Source organism: Aspergillus pseudonomiae (genome assembly GCF_009193645.1).
Source record: "Aspergillus pseudonomiae strain CBS 119388 unplaced genomic scaffold BDV37scaffold_68, whole genome shotgun sequence".
NCBI classification, from domain to species: domain Eukaryota; kingdom Fungi; phylum Ascomycota; class Eurotiomycetes; order Eurotiales; family Aspergillaceae; genus Aspergillus; species Aspergillus pseudonomiae.
In genome coordinates, this window is record NW_022476060.1 from 25,764 (window position 1) to 45,731 (window position 19,968).

A 19,968-nucleotide genomic window follows, 5' to 3' on the forward strand; every position below is an offset into this window, starting at 1 on the left:
TTTCTAAAATTCTCCCCACAAAGCTGCTCTGAGTCTTCAATTCTGAGGTTTATATTAATAATATTACTCATACTACTCCGCGTAATTGGTAGACTTTGCAACTGGTCTAGTTCATTCTGCATATATATGTACTTATTGGCCGAAAGTAGCCGTAAGCAGAGATTAATTTGCCCCTCCAGAAGTTCTAGTAGGTGGTGTTAAACTGGATGTGGGGGAAAAGGTGTATGGTTGCGTCGACAAAAGCCACTACTCAGACAATTTCATCTGTCATCCACCCCGTCGCCCCATCTGGTCAATGCCACTCCGCCCCTCCCCCTCCTCAGTTCCTTCTCGCATTCCCACTCTCTTCCTTGTCTGCATTCCTGCTTGCAAACTTGTGCGATCAAGCTTGCTATCGCCTCAACGTTTGTAAGGTGCTGTTCCTCTGAAACCCACGCAATGGCTGCAAAGGATAGAGAGGTGCTTCCCGATGTGTAAGTCCATTTTGATCCTTGTGTGCTTCAACCGAGAATGTCGTTATCTGCATGGGTTTCTAAGAACGATATTTGACAAGGGTAATAGGGCGAAACCGGTTCACTATGATGTCTCCTTATTTGACATGCAGTTGGGTGACTCTTGGGGCTACAAAGGCATCGTCAAGATAGACTCGAAAATCACCCGCTCCACGAAGGAACTTGTATTGAATTCCAAGGAGATCGAGGTCCAGAAAGCTGAGATTTTTGAAAAAGATGGTCCGTCACGGTGCAACCTATTGAAAAAGCAATTCCTTGATATCAGGCTAAATTACTAACATAGCACACGGCTACTGTAGGGACGAAAGTAACCCAGGCGTCTGAGATAATCTATGACCAGAAGTCAGAGAGAGTGACTTTCCAATTCCCCCAGGAAATCACACCATCGGATGTTGTCCTATCCCTGGCTTTCACGGGTATAATGAACAGCTCCATGGCTGGTTTTTATCGTTCTAAGTACAAGCCTGTTGCGAAACCTAGTCCTGACACCCCAAGGGAAGGTGATTTCCATTTTATGCTGAGCACTCAATTTGAATCCTGTGATGCACGCAGGGCTTTTCCATGTTTTGACGAACCGAATCTGAAAGCTACATTTGATTTTGAAATCGAAGTACCGAAAGGCCAAACAGCTCTAAGCAACATGCCTGTCAAATCTGAGAGAGAAGGCAGCAGCCCTAGTCTGAAAGTAGTTTCTTTCGAGAGAACCCCCGTGATGAGTACTTACGTGAGTCTGTATCTATCTATCATACTAACGCATGTGACTAACCATTCGGATACTATTACAGCTTCTAGCTTGGGCTGTTGGTGACTTTGAATTCGTCGAGGCAATGACCCATCGCAGATACAACGGGAAAAGCATACCTGTGCGCGTCTACACGACGAAGGGTCTCAAGGAGCAAGCCCGATTCGCTTTAGAATGTGCACATCGTACTGTTGACTATTTCTCGGAGGTATTCGAGATTGAGTACCCCCTACCCAAAGCGGACCTCCTTGCTGTTCATGAATTCGTGAGTCTTAGCAACCACACTTCTTTGGATGCATGTATAGAAATTTACTTTGTTTTTCCAGGCCATGGGAGCTATGGAGAATTGGGGCCTTGTAACATACCGAACGACTGCCGTTCTCTTCGATGAGGGCAAGTCAGATACTCGCTACAAGAACCGCATTGCGTATGTTGTTGCCCACGGTAAGCCATTTTCAGAAGCGCCTGCTATCCTTGAGTTTGTCTAACGAGGGGTATCAGAATTGGCCCATCAATGGTTCGGCAATCTTGTAACTATGGATTGGTGGAACGAACTGTGGCTCAACGAAGGTTTCGCGACCTGGGTTGGATGGCTGGCTGTCGACCACTTTTATCCCGGTATGTTTCTCTCCTTTGACACCAGCGGCGGCTCGTTCTAACGCATGCGGATAGAATGGAACATATGGTCTCAATTTGTCGTACGCAATGCCCGAGGTAAATATAACGTATCTTAGTAGGAATTGACCATTCCACAGGCTGAAGGAGTACAACAAGCATTCCAACTCGACTCATTACGCGCATCCCACCCAATAGAAGTGCCTGTAAAGAATGCTCTTGAGGTCGACCAGATTTTCGATCACATTAGCTACCTTAAGGGAAGTTCCGTGATTAGGATGCTGAGCGATCATCTTGGTCGGAATACTTTCCTCCGGGGAGTAGCTAGCTACCTCAAGACCCATGCTTACGGTAAGTACTTAATATTGGAGCAGATGGGTGCTTGCTAATTAGGTACGACCTCTAGGTAATGCCACTACCAATGATCTTTGGTCTGCGCTCAGTGAAGCATCCGGTCAAGACGTTAACAGCTTTATGGTAAGCCTCGCAACAAGCCAGGACCATGATGTTATATCTTTTTATTCTTCTCTAATAAATTGCAAAGGATCCATGGATTCGTAAGATCGGTTTCCCAGTTATAACAGTGACAGAAGAACCTAGCCAGATTAGCATTCGCCAGAACCGATTCCTCTCTACTGGTGATGCAAATCCCGAAGAAGATGAAACAACTTGGTGGATTCCGCTTGGAATCAAATCAGGCTTAAACTTGGAGGAGGTGAATTCTCGCGCTCTTGTTGCCAAGACTGATACTGTCCTAGGCGTCGGCCAGGATTCGTTTTACAAGATCAACAAGGATCTTTCTGGGTTCTACCGGACGAATTACCCGACTGACCGGCTGGCAAAGCTTGGTAAATCTCTAGAACTACTGAGCACTGAAGACAAGATCGGGTTGATTGGTGATGCCGCTGCTCTTGCTGTGTCTGGTGAAGGCACCACTGCTGCTCTGTTAGCCCTTCTTGAAGGCTTCAGTGAGGAGCAGAATTATTTGTCAGTACCCAGTGCCTTCCCAGTATGTTTGCCCAGATCTATACACTGGTTCTAATTAATTTTTTAGGGTGTGGTCACAAATTTCTTCCTCGCTTACAAATCTTCGCTCAGTATTTTCTCAGAATGAGCCTGTAGCTGCCGGACTGAAGGAATTTGCTCTTAAGTTGGCATCACCTGCTGCCCATCGACTTGGTTGGGAGTTCAAGCCAGGCGAAGAATATCTTACTGTTCAGTTACGAAAACTTCTTATCGGAATGGCCGGCCTTGCGGGTGATGAGACGTAAGCCTTGCCCCATCTCTCCAATTCTTCTTCCTTAGTTTTACTAACACCGTAACACAGGGTTATTGCAGAAGCCAAAAGACGTTTCGGGCTTTGGGCTACAGGCCAAGATAAGAACGCAATTCACACAAATCTGCGTTCAGTCATCTTCGGCATCAACGTCTCGGAGGGCGGCTCCAACGAATATGCCTCTGTCAAAGAAGAGTATCTCAAGACGGACTCTGTTGATGGAAAAGAAATCTGCCTAGCAGCCCTTGGACGCACCAAAGATGCTGGACTGGTCCAGGATTACCTAGACTTTGTATTCTCGGACAAAGTGGCAATCCAAGACGTACACAATGGCGCAGTCTCATTGGCTGCGAACTCAAAGGTCCGGCGTCTACTCTGGGAGTATATGAAGGACAACTGGGGTGCCGTTGAGGCTCGCCTGTCGGCAAATAACGTCGTCTTTGAGCGCTTTGTGCGAATGGGCCTTTCTAAGTTTGCAGACCAAAACATTGGGGAGGACATTACTTCGTTCTTCCAGCACAAGGATACAAGTGCCTATGATCGTGCGCTAGTTATTGTTGCGGATAGCATTCGGACCAATGCACGCTATAAGTACAGAGATGAGAAATCAGTTCTGGATTGGCTCCAGGCTCATGGCTATGCCTGATTGTCGAGGAATAAAGCGGTCTGCTGCCAACTTACCGTGTGAAGATGGACCAGGATATCATCATTATATTATACTGGGCCTATTCTTCTGATCTTAACTAGTTTACTTGAAACTACATGTCTTTGGTTTTCTTTTTGTTTTTCTTCACCAACTCATGGACTAGCCGTTCATAAGACTTGGGCGGAAGACCTAGATCTAGAAAATTAAAGGAAGAACACGTTGCCTCAGTGCGCTAGTACAGAAATGGAATGCGGAATCATTAAATAGGCCCGGGGGCAACTGGCAGTATCAGAAGATGCCCAGGATTGGGTAGGAAGTTCCCCCATGTAGTTACTATATCTGTATGAACTTGCAAGAGGGAACAATAATGAACAAAAGTGAAAAATTAGTGGCAGTGAAACCGTCCTTGCTTGTTTTCAATAGCGATACCATGCACAATAGCTGGCGTTGTGAAAGCAGAAGAACGAGTCTCGAAGAAGAAGCCAGTAAGGTAAAGTGGAAGAGCCAGCATGCCAAAATATCATAGTATTAAGAGGAACAGCAAGAATCCAGACAGATTATTTAAGAGAAAGTTTATCATTTGATTGGAGCAACTAGACCGAAACGGGTCTTGTGTCTGGGGCGCGGCGAAACGTGAAACGGTCACAAACCAAGGGGACCTGCACGCTGGGCTCGTCTGCTCTCCTGCACTACTCAGCAACTCGCAACCGCCATTTCAAAAGACGACGGCCGACTTCATCGAACTTAACACACCCAGGCAACGCTTTTCTCTCTCTCTCTGCCGCTACCGCTACTTGATCTTTCGCCTGATAGACGACTTCTGTTTCTTTCCTCTTCTCTTTCGTCTCCCTTCCTTGAAGAGCCTTTCATCCCTACACCGTCCATCATGAACCCTGAGTGGTAAGTCTTCTATTAGCCTACATATTGATGCATCCTCTCGAGGCCTTGGGTATTGCACTCTGTCTGCATTATAATGGTCTCTTCTCCCTGCGTCTCTCCCCCTTTATTTTCTCAACTTCGCTGATTTGTTGGGCAATAACTAGAGTACCTACCATCCTCTTTGGTGCAAACCAACAGACGGCCTACTTCTCATTCCCTGTTATCCTAACCATCTACTTAGATACGACTATCTTTTCAAGCTCCTTCTTATCGGAGATTCCGGTGTCGGAAAATCTTGCTTGCTACTTCGGTTTGCAGACGACACCTACACAGAGAGCTATATCTCCACTATTGGTGTTGATTTCGTGCGTATACCGTTGTTCGGGCAACCGCACCCCTTGTAGTGGTACTGACTTCTAGATAACAGAAAATCCGAACAATCGAACTTGATGGCAAGACAGTGAAACTTCAGATTGTAGGGAGAAATGCCACCACAGATGAATGCTCTTACGTAGCTAACAGGATCTTTAGTGGGACACTGCGGGCCAGGAGCGGTTCCGCACCATTACTTCGTCTTACTATCGAGGTGCTCATGGTATCTGCGTCGTGTATGATGTTACTGACATGGATTCCTTCAACAATGTGAAGCAGTGGCTCCAGGAGATCGATCGCTATGCCACCGAGGGTGTCAACAAGCTGCTTGTGGGTAACAAGAGTGATATGGAGGATAAAAAGGTCGTGGAGTACACGGTGGCAAAGGTGTGCACCTATCTTTACCTCCTCCCCTATACCTTTTGGAACAGACAATTTTTCCCTTTCGGCAGTCGGAACGGAGGCTAATTCTTTATGTTGTTTGAAATCAAAAGGAGTTCGCCGATAGCCTTGGAATACCATTCCTGGAGACCTCTGCTAAGAATGCCTCGAACGTCGAGCAAGCCTTCTTGACAATGGCAAGGCAGATTAAGGAGCGTATGGGTACCGCCACTGTCAACAACAAGCCGACTGTGCAGGTTGGCCAGGGCCAGGGTGTCCAGTCTGGGTCTGGAGGCGGTTGCTGCTAATCGAGCCACCGAGTCGTGTTGCACAGTACTACGTTAGCCACCTCGGTATGAAGCAGGGAGGTGTGTTTGCCAACTGCGCCTTGGCACTGAACAGCTCTAACTGAAATGTGAAATGGCGCAGATGGCATTGCGGAAATTTTTGCTATTTTCAAGCTCGAGATGATTATTGGGAATCATTTCAAATCCTTCACAATGCTTTAGACGGCCTGCGATTGTCTTTATATGTGCTCATATTACTGGTACCCTTGTTGCCCCTTCCCCACCCATCCCCCCTTCTTTGTTACACGCTGCTCGTTTTGTGATTTCTTTTACAGCATTTCACTATTAGTTTCTTCCATATCTTATTAGTAGGTTGGATTCCTTGCGATTTTGTCAGGAACAAATTAATGGAAAAGACCCTGAATGTTCGGAGAACATGCTTATTGGGTGATAGCATATAGGAGCTAGCATAAACCCCAGCAATTCTCTGGAAGTAATTTAATTTTAGTCTTCGTCTAGTGAGCCCCATCTGATATAACATAGCCAGCTGATACGATGATTAAGAAGCATCATCTATATACAAGACCTTGGGAGTCGTTTTGGCCTTCTCTATCGACCTCAGATATCTCGATCGATACGTTGCCAGTATTCTAATTAAACAGAAATAGTTATAGATTCTTTTTGGGGGGGTTGGGGGCTCTTTTCCTTCGACCCTCCCATGGTTCAGGTCACTCCGTGAATGAAAATGATGATGATTATTATTGATGTTCCTGTCAGCTGGCGCGAAGACCACGGGGGTAAATGATCATATGATAGTTCATTGGGAAGAGCATGTCACATGCATGTAAAGGAAGATCCCACACTCGGCGAACATTGGCGGCTAAATGTAGTCTGTATGTACAGAAACGAATTAACCAGATTTATTTGTAGAATTAATTGGAAGACCGGACCTCGGTCTTACTTAACTCTCATATAAATTCATAGTGCAAGTGTTTAAGAGAGGTGGGTAGGGGGCGGGAGTGCTTGAAAGCCTTATAGATGTGGATGCACAGCAAATGCACAGGAAGTCTAAGCACCCCGATGTACTATCTCTTATATTCAGTTAGAGTAGGTAAGTGAATCGTTTCAGCAGTTGTAGGAAACATCTGATGTTCGATGATCTAATATATACTTGTACTACTTCCGGCCGATGGGAGGGGAAATGGAAGGGCGTCTATGACTAAATAAGCCGAGGCACAGGGTTCGGCAAACGTCATGCAAAGCATTATCTCCATTCGAGAAGCCGATTCATTCTCGCGACCCAACGGCTTAATCTCCCCTAATTCTGCCTACATATTCAGTCCTTATCTCATTCTCGTTAATATATCGCTTCTTCAGTATCCTAATTCTGCCAGTAAAACGATCTGGCAGTCACATTCGCTCCTTCTATATTTCACAGTAGGGTTGTTGGTATTTAACCATATCCCCTACCAAATTGGATCAACGTTATACTCCCAAATACCACCTTGCAACTTTTTAGATACCTCAACCTTAACGCACTGCCCTGCTAGCACGCGCAAATTTCTTCTGTACCATGTCTCAAGCAAAGATCGAAGAACACAAGAAGGCTGTTGCAGTGACTGCAGCCCAGCAAAGTGATAATATAGCGCATGCATTAGCTGGCGCCGGTGGTGGAATCCTCTCCATGATCTTGACGTACGTACTCCAATTCTGCTTTTGTTATAGAGTCAAATAGCGGCTAACACCCATTGATCTATAGCTACCCCTTGATCACACTTTCAACAAGAGCGCAAGTTGAATCTAAACGTGCTCAGTCAACGACCGCCGATGCCATCCGCCGTATCGTTCAACGGGAAGGGGTTAGTGGACTGTACTCAGGTCTTGAGTCAGCGCTTTTTGGAATCAGTGTAACCAACTTTGTCTATTATTACTGGTATGAATGGACCCGCTCGGCCTTCGAGAAGGCTGCTGCAAAGGCTGCTCGAGCCTCAACGAAGCTTACGACCGCCGAATCCATGATTGCTGGGGCCATCGCCGGAAGTGCAACGGTGCTGATCACTAACCCCATCTGGGTCGTGAACACCCGGATGACAGCGCGAAAATCCGAGTCAGACGAACCGGCATTGCCGGGTACTGCCAAAAAGACGAAGGCCTCGACGATCAGCACTCTCCTGGACCTGCTCCACCAGGAGGGTCCTAAGGCCCTTTTTGCCGGCGTCCTGCCGGCTCTCATCTTGGTGATTAACCCCATCTTACAATACACTATCTTTGAGCAGTTAAAGAACGTAGTGGAACGCCGTAGGCGCATGACGCCGAAAGATGCGTTCTACCTTGGTGCTCTAGGCAAGATCTTGGCCACGTCCATCACATATCCCTATATAACGGTCAAGAGTCGGATGCACGTTGCTAGCAAGGACGGCCCGAAGGAAACTTTGAACGGCAGCTTGAAGAGAATCATTAAGGAGGAGGGATATGTGGGGCTGTATAAAGGCAAGTTGCGACCTTATTTAGCAATATTCTATAGTGCTCAAACTAATATTCTTACAGGCATTGGCCCGAAGGTGACACAGAGTGCAATTACTGCAGCATTCTTGTTCGCATTCAAAGATGTTTTGTATGACACAATGGTAGCTATCCGAAAGAGGAACCGGGTGTCCAAGTAGAGGATATGTTAGCTAGCAGCGGGCAGGCAGCAGGCTAACCTAGGGGAAAGTGTGTTTTTGGAACCGGCGAAGAATGTTTCCAGGCTCTTAAGTGTTTCCGTTTTCACTTTAGGGCATGGTATGCCCTTATAGGGTACTTGGATAGGCTGCAGACCACTAGTACTGGCTTATCGAAGGGAATTGTTATTTGGACCTCATGTTAGATCTAGATAGAAAAGGTAAGCGAGTTAGATAATTAGAAAAACACTCTAGGAAACCTCCGCTATGTATATCTATTCTATACAAGAGAACACAGTTTAGACATTTCATGCTATAGACAATCGCTGTTTCCCATGTTGTTACAACCCTTTGAGTTCTAACCACGCAAAGGCTGCTTTGTATAGACCATTCTTGTTAAATTAACCATTCCATGCGATCTAGATATAAAATTACCAATTAAATAGTTTTATCTACTAGTATTGCTGACAGTATAAGCCTGTAAAAGACCTAGAAATTGTAGAAATTAAGAAATATTAGACTCTTAAGTAGACCGAACAAGCGCTTCGGCAGATAAATAGATAGATAAGTAGAGTAGATATTCAGGCAGGCAGGTACTCAGGCAGGTTGCAATTCTATCATACTAGAAGATCCTTTTTAAATAGGATATATCAGTCGCTTCAAAGACTAATTTACAATATCACAAGTACACTTAGCACAGTATTTCTCCTTCCTATCTAGGTTTAACATGAGGTCTAAATAACTCTGTACTCCATACTACTGGTCGTACATCGGGTCACGGGTACTTAGAATTTATAGGAAATGTGACTAATTCAGGTTAAGACAGTCACCGCCTTCTGTTTGGGGGTAAAGAGCACTTCGTGAACCTGCGCGTTCACGCGTTGTTGCCAAGCATTGGGATTGACTGATTGATATCCTCAAAATTCACTCGGTCTTGAAGGAACTCTTCCAGCTCTTGTTTTCGTTGGGACAAGCGGCTCTGTTGCTTCTTAATTTACGCTACAGCATCGACTTCCAAGATTTCAATATCCTAATTCATTAGTAACCATTGATCAAGCGCAATTGCCGCATCTTCATCCTCCATCTTCTCTTCTTCTCACTATTTCCTTAACTTTTCCTTGGTTTTGTTCAGCTCACTGAAGGTTTGAATTGCATGGCCACCTTATGTAATGCCATGGACACTTGTATGTCATTATTTTAGATGCGCAAGATCAAATGTTCATCTAACATTACCTTCCATATCTGGCGGACTACTCTGGAGGCTGCTGCTTATGAGATTTTCGAGACCTCCTTCTCTGGGCGTTAGTATTATTGAGTCGTTTCTCACCGTGGCTCTCATTGATAAAGCTTTAGGCGATATCCGGAGTAATCCAATCCATACGACGCTTCTACATCCTCCTCCTGTTGAAGTATGCGTAAGCGCTTTATCGATAATACCGCGTCCAGATGTGCTAATGTTGAGGTATAGGCGGTTCCTACATATCTCAAATACTCATTGTTGGAGACCTAGTGTCCTCGAGTCGAGAACGCACCCCAGATGACACTGAAAATGTCTCCACCCGAACATATGAGCCGTCGAGACTTCAGGGCCCAGGCCAGTCTTCGCCCAGGTTCTGTTCAGATCGGATCTGACGACCCATCTATAATAGAGGAAGCTCAGAATTTACTTTCACAGTTTATGAGGCATTCCTCTCTCGAAACCCAAGGGTCCCAGAGTGGAAACAGAGCCACTTCCCAGAAGATTTCCAGCTCAAGAACCGAACATAGCTCTCGCTCACTCGACGATGATCCTCAAGTAGTATATGTTATTTCAGATGACTCTGCACTTGAGTCTGTGCCAGATAAACACACAGTCCCGTCAGCACGACGACGGTACTCGGCTCGCCACCCTTGCTTAAGAAGCTCACGGACAACCCCTAGTTTAGGAAACCTATCTAAGAGCCCAGGCAACGATAGCGAAACAGACTCTGTGTTACCAACAACGAAAAGGAAACAATCAGATAACTCTAATCATGCCCGGCAGGCAACGCGCTCACCATACTTGTTAAGCGACAGGAAATCCCCTGCCAGAAACGATGATAAGGCACCAGGAACGAGACGCTCCGCACGGTCAAGAACCGGCCCTATAAATTACTACAAGAAACTCAATCTGTTTACCTTTGGATCTGAAGAGGAGCGTTCCGGTAATGAGGATGTTGATATAATGGCCAATTCAGCCCAGCCACAACAGCGTCACGACCGTTCCCGTTCATGTGATCTCTCAGCTCCTCCTTGCTACCAAGATAGCCAGCATATCGGTCACATGCAATACTCTGTTATATACTCCTCACCTACAGTGCGAATACTCAAGTCGCCCTTCAAAACTCTGGATGACTTTAAGAATGTCGGGCATGCACGTTATCGCCCAGAACATAACCCAGCTGATTATGCTAAGGGACTAAGGGGCGAGGACTTGGCACCAGACAGCATCCTTCATTTCGATTTTGATCCGAAGGAGATTACCGCAGTGCTAAACTTGCTGTCATTTAGTGGATGCCAATGGCGTTCTGCTCCAGACATTGCTCTTACCGATCAACTCATACATGTCGCATCCAGCTTCAATATTCACCCTAAATCCTTCAAGAAGATTTCGTCCATTTTAAAATTGTCTAAGTTACTCTCGATCGAAGAAGTGAGCGATACCAATACTTTACTCTTAGAAATATTGGTATCAAATCCTTGCACAAGCGAGCTACGACGTGCTAGGCGGCTCGCAATGCGACTCCTGGGGTCACAAGAGAAACAAAGGAATGAAGGTCCTTCCACCTCGGGTGATCAACACGGCCATACAGTCGAGGAAATGCGTAGGCTGTCAGGCTGTTTATTATCTGCATCTGCATTAGGTCGGCGCCAGTGCGCAGATATAGAAGCATTAATTGCCGACGCCAAGAAAGGCAATCTACCATCTGTCCCATCTGTCATCAAGGCTGTTAAACTGGATGGTAGCAGCCTAGTAACACGCAAAAATGGTCAAGCATCTGGCAATCTAAACAAGCTCTTACAGGATCGTGAGCTAGGTTGCTCTGTGAGCCGGCAGATCAGTTCTCGTGTTTTGAGCAACCTCGAGCTTTCAAAGACTTGGAAAGGAGCCTCGAATGATGTTATAGTACTGGCGTGGTCTCCTGATGGAACCAAGTTTGCGGCAGGTGCTACAGCTCAATGTGATGAACATAATATGGAATACAACCGAGGGAATAATCTGATTCTCGGAGATTTGACCACTGATAGTCTGGAGGAATTGACAGGGCATTGGAGCCCTCGTCCGCCGGGGTTTTCAAGGGGAACTATACATGATGATCGTCTGTTTATGAGTGTAACAGCTTGCCAATGGTTCGATGATACACTCTATACTGCTAGTTATGACAAGACTGTCAAACTTTGGAGATTTCCTAACCACAGGGCATCTTGCTACAAGACACTTAACCATGACTCCAAAGTCCAAGTTATGGCTCGGTCTAACTTTGCAAACAATGTGCTAGCGACAGGGACTCAGTCCGTCGGTTTCTGGCAACTAGATGAGTCAACGTACAATGTCTTGGATTTGCCTCGGCAGCGCTCTAAAAGAGAAATTGACCTTATACCAACTTCTCTGGCTTGGGGCACCACCCCAATAACAAAAGAGATACTAATCGCTGGGATGTCTGAAAAAGGTGATGGTATAACCCATAATGGTCTTCTTGCGGCGTGGCATATAGCCGAAGCATCACCCACTCCAATACAATTAAGCCCAAATTCACAAAACATCTTTGATGTAAAATGGCATCCATCCCTTCCATTGTTTGCTACGGCAAGCTCCGCAAGAGGGGGTGGTATGACTTTGTTGAGTTCCAAGAATACCAGGTCTGTGGTCCGCCTATATTCACCACTCATCTCCAAAATGTGCACCATGGAACTTGAGTGCCCTGCCTTGGACATAAACGATGTGACTTTCTGCCCAGGCAATCCGAATTATGTGACTGCCAGCTGTACTGATGGGATCACCTATGTGTGGGACACGCGAAACCCGGACACTGTACTGCACAGGCTTCAACATGGCGAGCCGCTCAATCAAATAGATGAAACCCTTCCTAGAGAGCAAGCAGATGTTGGGGTAAGATTGGCATTGTGGGGAAACTCGGTAACCCAATTTTATACCGGAGCATCAGATGGTATCTTGAAAACCTGGGACGTACTGAGATCTCCTGATGATGCTTTTGTTCAAAATGTTGCATCTTTTGGAGAGGAGATCATGTCCGGGGCTTTCTCGCCGGATAGATCCAATCTGTTGATCGGCGATGCTGCCGGGGGTCTTCATTTGTTATCCGCTAACATCCTTGCCGATAAGAGCTTGTCTTTCAAATTCAAGCGCGCTTCTCAAGTGCCATTTGCTGGACCTGATTCCGATTCTGAGTCGGGCATCATGGCTGCCCGTAAGGCCATCTTAGATGGTCATCTTTCACGCCATCCTATTTATGGTGTGGGCCAAGGCCCTCGTTACAATGGGCCTTACGCGGCATGGGCCCGTCCAGATAACACTCCTGACCATCAACTCGGGCAGACAAAGTTGAAGGAGGAATGGCAGTTAAGGCAGCTCGACGGTGCTCCCCCTGCTCTTCGACCTGGCTTAAATGATCAACTGCGGAGAGAAATCGAATGCCAGAGACAGCTCGCTCAGATTCGCAACGTGCAGCACTTGAATAAAAGGAAAAGGTTGGAACCTGGCCATTATACGAAACGTAGGGGCGTTCTTAGCGACTTATGCAGTGGTGATGGTTTCTGGACAGCGCCGGTCAAGCTCAAGCGACTAGCTACAGAATCAAAGCATTCCATCATTGAAAATGCAAACATCGAAATCATAGATCTTACGGGTGACAGTGATACGGAGTGTGCGAAGCCGTCAAACGAAGACTTGGTCTTTCCCACTATTCAAGATACAGAGGGCTACTCTGGAATTGAGCATCTACTAGAGGGGTTGGAGGATGATCACTGGTGGCCGTCTAGTGATCAAATAGACCCCAATTTCCACGATGCTGATGTGTAGTTTTGTAGCAGCCGGGTGATGTACTGTGCCAGTTGGCCGACAGTAACCTGGAAGAGTTTGCTACTGGCCTTGCATTCCATAGATGATATTGATGCCACTATTCGCAGTACAGTACAGCTGGGATGTGTAGATACCGATAGCTTGTATGTAGAATATGCAACTAATGTGATAAATCGCTCAAACGAGGATTGAGTAGTTCCACAATTTTTCTATATTTGCCCATCTAGCGGTGAAAACCAGCGGCTATGCTGATATGAGATGATGAAACGGCAAGGTAGGAATATTCAGGTCTAGATACTCTGAATGCCCTCGCCCAGTGAAACAAAGAAAGTGCAAAGAAAATTCAGGCTCAGTCAAGGCTGTGAGATATCCCATCTAACGGTTAGATGACAACAAGGATTGTTAGCAAACGAGCATGTCTCGCGAACCCCAGAAAATATCGAGTAGCGCACCAGGTCCCAAGGGCTTCAACCGTTACCTACTATTTAGGTGCCTTGCAAAAACCATGGGGTTTATTGTCTAGATTAGTGAGTGAATGGTTTCGATTCAGTGCTTTCAAAGTACTTTGATTTTCTTAGGGTAGTCATATAATTAACAGTAGATATCTATGATGATGACCTTGCATAGACATTGCTGATTCGATATTTTCGTCATTGGTTATAATGATCTAATCCATACGTCAAATGCAGCTATGTACCGATAATGATATCTATGCACCATCTCTACTATGTATAGGCAATCTATTGACCTCCATATTCTAAATATATACTCCGCAGTATAAACAAAGCAGCCCCACTACAAATACTAGGAATTAGGCGTGAGTGGCAACACCACGAACAGTAACAATCAATACACAAGGCGTTTGCCGGATTAACTCGAAAGTAATTCGTCTATAAATGCGGCAACCTATATTATCACGTGGCTGAGCCCCGCCACTGGGGCACTACGTACAGTATAGGTTATCTATATAATAAGCGAATGAAAAGTACAAGGCATCTACACGACCACCTCGTCCTTAAGTCGAGAGCCTGCTCACTAGATATTAAGCAGTCCACCTCTCCTAAAACCGAGACAAACGCAAGCGAATCTCCCCTACAAACCCGCTAAACTGTCAGATATTAATGTCGTTTGCCCCGCCTCCAGGACCCCCCCCTCCGGCTGTCCCGGAGGGGTGGAAGGCTCAGTTCGATGATCGGTATAAGCAATGGTAAGTATTTTCATCGCTTGGCTCTGCAGCTCAATTCTCTATTGACATTAACCCCGTGAAAAGGTTCTTTGTAAATCTGCGTACTGGCAAGTCCCAATGGGAGTCCCCTCAAGGACCGGCACAAGAGGAACTGCATGCCCCTCCTAGCGAAGCACCTCCCTCATATGAAGAGTCCGGGCCTGCAAATCCGCCCGCAGTACATGGCGCAAACGAGAAGAAAAGCCTGGGCTCGAATAATCCTTACAACCAGGCCGACGCCAGAAACAGTTCTCTGGACAGCGATGCCCGGCTAGCTGCCCAGTTACAGGCGGAGGAAGATGCCCATGCTCGTATCAGTAGAAGCCCGAGACAGCAAGCACAGCCTGGAGCCGCTGCAGATTACTATACAGAAGCCTCGCGGCCGCAGTCAGTTGGATACCAGTCGCCTTCAACCCCCTCGCAACAAATAACCGATCCAGAGCAGAAGAGGAGCAGGGGTTTTCTGAGCAAGTTGATGGGAAAAGCATCCAGTGGCAGTGGTGGAAATTATGGAAGGCCATCTTCGCAGCAGCCACAGTCATACGGGTATCCCCCAGGCGGATATGGTGTCTATCCTCAACAACCCGCAGGGTATGGTTATCCTTCCTATCCGGCCCAACCAGGTTATTATCCCGCAGCGACACAACCAGCGCGGCGCCATGGTGGCGGTATGGGAACCGCAGGAGCTGCAGCTTTAGGTGTAGGTGGTGGTTTGCTCGGGGGTGCTTTGTTGGCAGAAGCTTTGGATGACCATGACTATAATGATTACGGCTCTGGCGGTTATGATGACTTTGACGGTGGCGACTTCGGCGATTTCTGATGTTACCATGGTTTCTGCATGGTCTTGTATTCTCTCTTCCCCCCCATCTTTTTCTTTGCCTGATGGACGGCCATGCAGAGGGATGTACTATTATGGTCGCGATGATGGTTGCGTGCGTTGCTCATTATTATGCCTTTTTATGGGAGGGATTCACAATTGCTTCTAGGTTTATCTTGATTCTTAGGCTTTGAATGACACCTAGTAGGACATGATTAATGCCATAGATTGACCCGGATGTCTTTATTGCTCGAACGAGAGCTTTCGCTTATCCTCGTCTTCGTGCATTTCCACCTTCCCTGCCAGTCGCTACTCCCTGGAGGCCAGCGGGCTCTGAACCTGCTGGTTTTGGATGGGCGCCAGCCATCCACCCTGCGAAATCGAAGTTGCCTGGTGCACCGCCACCGGTGATAGCACTCCGAGTTGCACCGGAGATAGGAGAAGCCCGAGAGTGTTTTTCGAATTCGGCACGCATCTCGGGATCCACTGGAGAGATATAAGTAAGGGCAAGTATGCGCTATAAACACATCCATGATTGCGTCGCGCAGAGAAATGGTTATGATATTGAACTTACTATTCTCCATCAACTTCGGCATTCCGAATGTAAACCCCAAAGCTACTAGGGCGAGCAAGATCATAGGGTTCTTAAACAAAGCAAGAGGCGAGACTAAATCGATAAATCCATGAGCGTCTTGAAAACAACAAGCGTACTTCACACTGAAGACTCCTCCTTCCCAGGGATGCTCACATTTAGATCGTTCCTCGTAGAAGCCTCTTCTAGCTAGCACTTTAGCTTCCACTACCACTTCAGACAACTTGGCCGCATCGACAGAAGTAGCATCGAGGACGTATCTCTCCGCGCCACGGTTCTCCCATGGGTTCCCACGAAACGTCTCCCAAACGCCCAGCACCGTACCGTCTGCAGCGACATCGACCCGGTAGGGTGTGAAAACGTATTCTGCGGATCGGATATCAAGCAGGTAAGACTCGGGCTTTCCCGTGGAGTCCAGGTCCTGGAGGATGAAGGTCGCGGAGCGCGTCAGCGGGGCGGTCAATGAATGAGGAGAGACATGGCCAGTCTTAGATTGCGTTGACGGTGGTATGGACGTAAGAGTTGCGTGCGTGCCGGATGGGAGAGCATTGGGGTTGGGAAGAAGATTTGAAGGGGGAATAACGACCGTCAAGGCGGATGTCACCACGACGGAGGAGAGGAGGGCAAGAAGAGAGGAGGTAGAGAAGCGGAACAGGCGCATGGTTTTTAAGAAAAGGGCTGCAATTGTTGGTTTGAAAATTTGACCCCTTGGTGCAATTCGTCCGTACGCATCTGGGAAGATTTAATGGCAAGGACGAGTTGTTGCCAAGCTCCCGACTAAACAAGTCCGCCATGGCCCGAGATCACATGGCCTCTTACTCTTCTACCCACAGGAAAACAAACTACATTTCTAGGTAATGACCAACGTCCCAAGTCTAGCGGAATGCCAACATCCTTATCACTATGTCACAAGCTGTATATTTCACAGGAAGAACAGTTCAATCGGGTTGTATGTACAGCGCCCAGAGTCAGTTGCCCGTGCCAACTGCTCCAATACATATATGCTGCTGATATAATATCTAGAGAAAGAAAATACGATGAAAGTACACGTTTATAGCTTGGCTTTGGGAGCCGACTCTTCCGCCGTAGCTTGGGCGTAGAGCTCATCCAGAAGCTGGCGATACTGCTTCACCACCGGGGGACGCTTTAGCTTTAGTCTACACCCGGAAGAATTAGTACAGAACGATTTGATGATGGTTAAAAGCACTCACGTTGGTGTTAACAGGTTGTTCTCAACCGTGAACGGATCAAGCATCAAAGAGCAGTTCTTGACCCTCTCGTAGCCTGCCAGCTTGTGCTTCTTCGCAACCCTCTCGAGGTCCTTCAGCACTGCCTTTCGAATCTTATCGTCATTCAATACAGACCTGATGCCTTCGACATCGGTCTCACTGATGGAACGACCGAGCACTTTGCTGGCGAATGCAGCGAATGCATCAGGCTGGACCCCGAAAATTCCAACCAAGAATGTCTGAACGCTGTCACCATGGATATAGCCCTGCGCAAAGTACCCCAGCTCGGAAAGATAAACGCCCTCCAACCGTTCTGGTGAGATGTACTCTCCTTGGGCTAGCTTCAGGACGTTTTTCCGGCGGTCAATGATAACGATCCGGCCCATTTCATCTATCGTACAGACATCGCCTGTCCGGAACCATCCATCTTCAGTGATGGCCTTGCTAGTCTCTTCGGGATTCTTGAAGTACTCCTTAAAAACGTTTGTGCCTCGGAGAAGCAATTCACCACGGGGATAGGGTTTATCCTCAACAGAGTAATCCATGTCAGGAAGAGACGCCAAGCACGCTTCTGTGCAGGGTGCCAGGCGTCCACAGTTGCCAGCGGTCAGATCTTTGGAAGACTGGGCGCACGCCATGGCGTACGTCTCAGTCAAACCGTAACCCTGGACGAGATCAGCACCGGTAGCAACTCTGAGAAAGTTGTGGAGAGAAGGATCGAGGGGCGCAGAGCCTGAGACCATCATTCTCGTACGTTCTAGGCCTAGGGCAGCGGCGACCTTCTTGGACCATATCCGGTCATATAAGGCATGTTTAACAGTGGCCTTAGAGGGATCAGGATTCTTTAGGTTCGCTGTCTTAGTCGAAACGACATGTCTCGATAACACGCCCTTGAAACCTGGCTGGTCCACAGTTGAGGCACGAATGGCGTTCCCAAACCGACTGTAAAGACGGGGAACCGACATAAACCCGGTGGGCTTCAGCAACTTAAGGTCATCGACCAGCTCCACGATATTCCCATGGAAGTAGCCGATCCGGGCACCCGCCCAGAAAGCTGCATGCTCTGATAGACGTGCATAGATGTGAGCTAGCGGAAGATAGGACGCTAGTGTGTCACCAGCGGCCTGCTGGGTAGTAACAAGGGCCCCCGCAGTGGCTGCAACGGCGTTCTCATGCGTCAGCACAACACCCTTCGGAGGGCCCGTGGTACCGGAGGTATAGTTAATGGTGACGATGTCGGAAGGCTTAGGGGCGTTGTACGGGCGATTCGAAGTGGCACCCAGTTCCTCAACCTGATCTATCGTATAAATCGAGACGTCTTGTCCGGCTGCCACTGACTCCAAAAGGGATCGCTTTGAGTGGCCAGCTTGTTCACCTCCATCAAGAGGATCCAAGCTGATGATAATTTTCAGATTGGGTAGGAGAGGCTTCAGCTTGAGTAAAGTTGGGATGTGCGGCAATGAGGTAACGACACAGTGCAGCTCTGCGTGGTTTATAATATACTCGGTTGCGTCTGAGGCAAGAACATCATAGATTGATACGGAATACAAACCCTGAGACATGCATGCCAGATCTGTAACACCGAATTAGCGCCATCTAAGGGCAGGGAGTAGAAAGCAATCAGATACCTGTAATTTGCCATTCTGGGCGATTCTGACACCACAATCCGATACCGTACTGGCCAGGACGATGGCAATTGTGTTTGTGGTGTAGTTCCACCAACCCGGCACCGAAATCAGCCCGCCGCTTTTGAACCGCCTGGTAATCTAGCCACTGGTATGGGCCGAAGGTCTTGGTTGTCGGGTTGTACGGGCGCCATCCCAGGCAATGATTCTTCGGAACTCGGGTTGCGGTCGACTCGAATAGGTCATGCGCAGTGAGAACCTAACAAGAGAGATGTCAATACTAAGCCGCGCCAAGCTCTAAAATGTACACTTACCTGTGGATCCAATGTCCTCACGAGTTCCTTTTGTGCAAGATAGGCACGGTAGACCTTACTCCGTCCGGGCTTCTCAGTTCCAGGAAGGGCCACCGAATACGGCGAGCCCTTTGGAGGCTCTTGCCTCAACTCGTCCGCACGAGCGAGGTGGACGGGCTGTTGGCTAAAGAACATTGCGACAGTTGCGACCTATGTTGACAAATAACCTGGGGAAAATTAGCTATGTATATAATCTTCTACATGAAACTGAAGCCATGTATGTTATCTCAATGTCAAGGGCGAGATCTAATCATACCAATACTCAGGCCCAGGAAGAGAAACCGATCAAGGCTGTGAGAGGGGAGTTTCTGGTGGTTTCCGGAAGTGGAATTTGCAAGACGCTGCCCTTTCGAACCAAGGTGAGCGTCAGTGAGTAAGCCCGAAGATAACAGTTGAAAGAAGGTACTACCCGGTTGGGAGGCGTCTTGAAGAAAAGAGATAAAAGATTAAAAAAGAGAGGAAAAGAAGTGGTTAAGGAGAAGAAGTATGGACCTGGCGGGAAGTTTGGGGGGGGGGTCCCCAAGCCATGGGGAAAACGTAGAGCGCTGAATGGCCGAGCCATACCCACGATGTCTCTTTGCCTCCACGCGATGTGAAACGAACCTCGGCACTTACCCGGTTCATTGAGTCCGGGGAGGGACCTATGGATTACATGGATATCCCCAATTTAGTTCGTTAAGGTGGGCGGTGTGGGTTTC

The 19,968-nt window shown here is 47.5% G+C and overlaps 7 protein-coding genes across 7 annotated transcripts; 5 read left to right on the forward strand and 2 right to left on the reverse strand.

The window, feature by feature from the left end:
* The first annotated feature begins 5 nt into the window (after positions 1-5).
* BDV37DRAFT_255821 (M1 family metallopeptidase) lies at positions 6-4,444 on the forward strand. Its single transcript, XM_032082764.1, has 12 exons — positions 6-473; positions 562-731; positions 812-1,236; positions 1,298-1,519; positions 1,581-1,698; positions 1,756-1,872; positions 1,927-1,952; positions 2,010-2,220; positions 2,276-2,346; positions 2,414-2,856; positions 2,924-3,136; positions 3,197-4,444. The coding sequence occupies exons 1-12, from the start codon at positions 439-441 to the stop codon at positions 3,789-3,791; spliced, it is 2,646 nt and encodes an 881-aa protein (XP_031938416.1). The 5' UTR covers positions 6-438; the 3' UTR covers positions 3,792-4,444.
* On the forward strand, positions 4,444-5,871 carry BDV37DRAFT_186421 (Rab family GTPase YPT1). The gene is made up of 5 exons (XM_032079586.1): positions 4,444-4,688; positions 4,912-5,035; positions 5,098-5,145; positions 5,202-5,429; positions 5,537-5,871. Exons 1-5 carry the CDS (start codon positions 4,678-4,680, stop codon positions 5,729-5,731), a joined length of 606 nt encoding a protein of 201 aa, XP_031938417.1. The 5' UTR covers positions 4,444-4,677; the 3' UTR covers positions 5,732-5,871.
* Positions 5,872-6,945: 1,074 nt separating this feature from the next.
* On the forward strand, positions 6,946-8,747 carry pmp47 (putative peroxisomal membrane protein Pmp47). The gene is made up of 3 exons (XM_032082765.1): positions 6,946-7,405; positions 7,470-8,200; positions 8,258-8,747. The coding sequence occupies exons 1-3, from the start codon at positions 7,284-7,286 to the stop codon at positions 8,371-8,373; spliced, it is 969 nt and encodes a 322-aa protein (XP_031938418.1). The 5' UTR covers positions 6,946-7,283; the 3' UTR covers positions 8,374-8,747.
* A 2,977-nt stretch (positions 8,748-11,724) lies between these two features.
* BDV37DRAFT_255840 (WD repeat protein) lies at positions 11,725-13,446 on the forward strand. Its single transcript, XM_032082766.1, has one exon. The coding sequence runs from the start codon at positions 11,855-11,857 to the stop codon at positions 13,427-13,429; it is 1,575 nt and encodes a 524-aa protein (XP_031938419.1). The 5' UTR covers positions 11,725-11,854; the 3' UTR covers positions 13,430-13,446.
* Positions 13,447-14,550: 1,104 nt separating this feature from the next.
* On the forward strand, positions 14,551-15,474 carry BDV37DRAFT_285945 (uncharacterized protein; the record flags this gene model as incomplete). The annotated part of the gene is made up of 2 exons (XM_032087831.1): positions 14,551-14,636; positions 14,700-15,474. 2 exons carry the CDS (start codon positions 14,551-14,553, stop codon positions 15,472-15,474), a joined length of 861 nt encoding a protein of 286 aa, XP_031938420.1.
* A 265-nt stretch (positions 15,475-15,739) lies between these two features.
* Positions 15,740-16,857, reverse strand: BDV37DRAFT_285946 (uncharacterized protein; the record flags this gene model as incomplete). The annotated part of the gene is made up of 3 exons (XM_032087832.1): positions 15,740-15,957; positions 16,046-16,795; positions 16,842-16,857. The coding sequence occupies 3 exons, from the start codon at positions 16,855-16,857 to the stop codon at positions 15,740-15,742; spliced, it is 984 nt and encodes a 327-aa protein (XP_031938421.1).
* Positions 16,858-17,114: 257 nt separating this feature from the next.
* BDV37DRAFT_285947 (putative AMP-binding enzyme) lies at positions 17,115-19,405 on the reverse strand (the record flags this gene model as incomplete). Its single annotated transcript, XM_032087833.1, has 4 exons — positions 17,115-17,220; positions 17,275-18,865; positions 18,921-19,176; positions 19,232-19,405. 4 exons carry the CDS (start codon positions 19,403-19,405, stop codon positions 17,115-17,117), a joined length of 2,127 nt encoding a protein of 708 aa, XP_031938422.1.
* Positions 19,406-19,968: the final 563 nt, after the last annotated feature.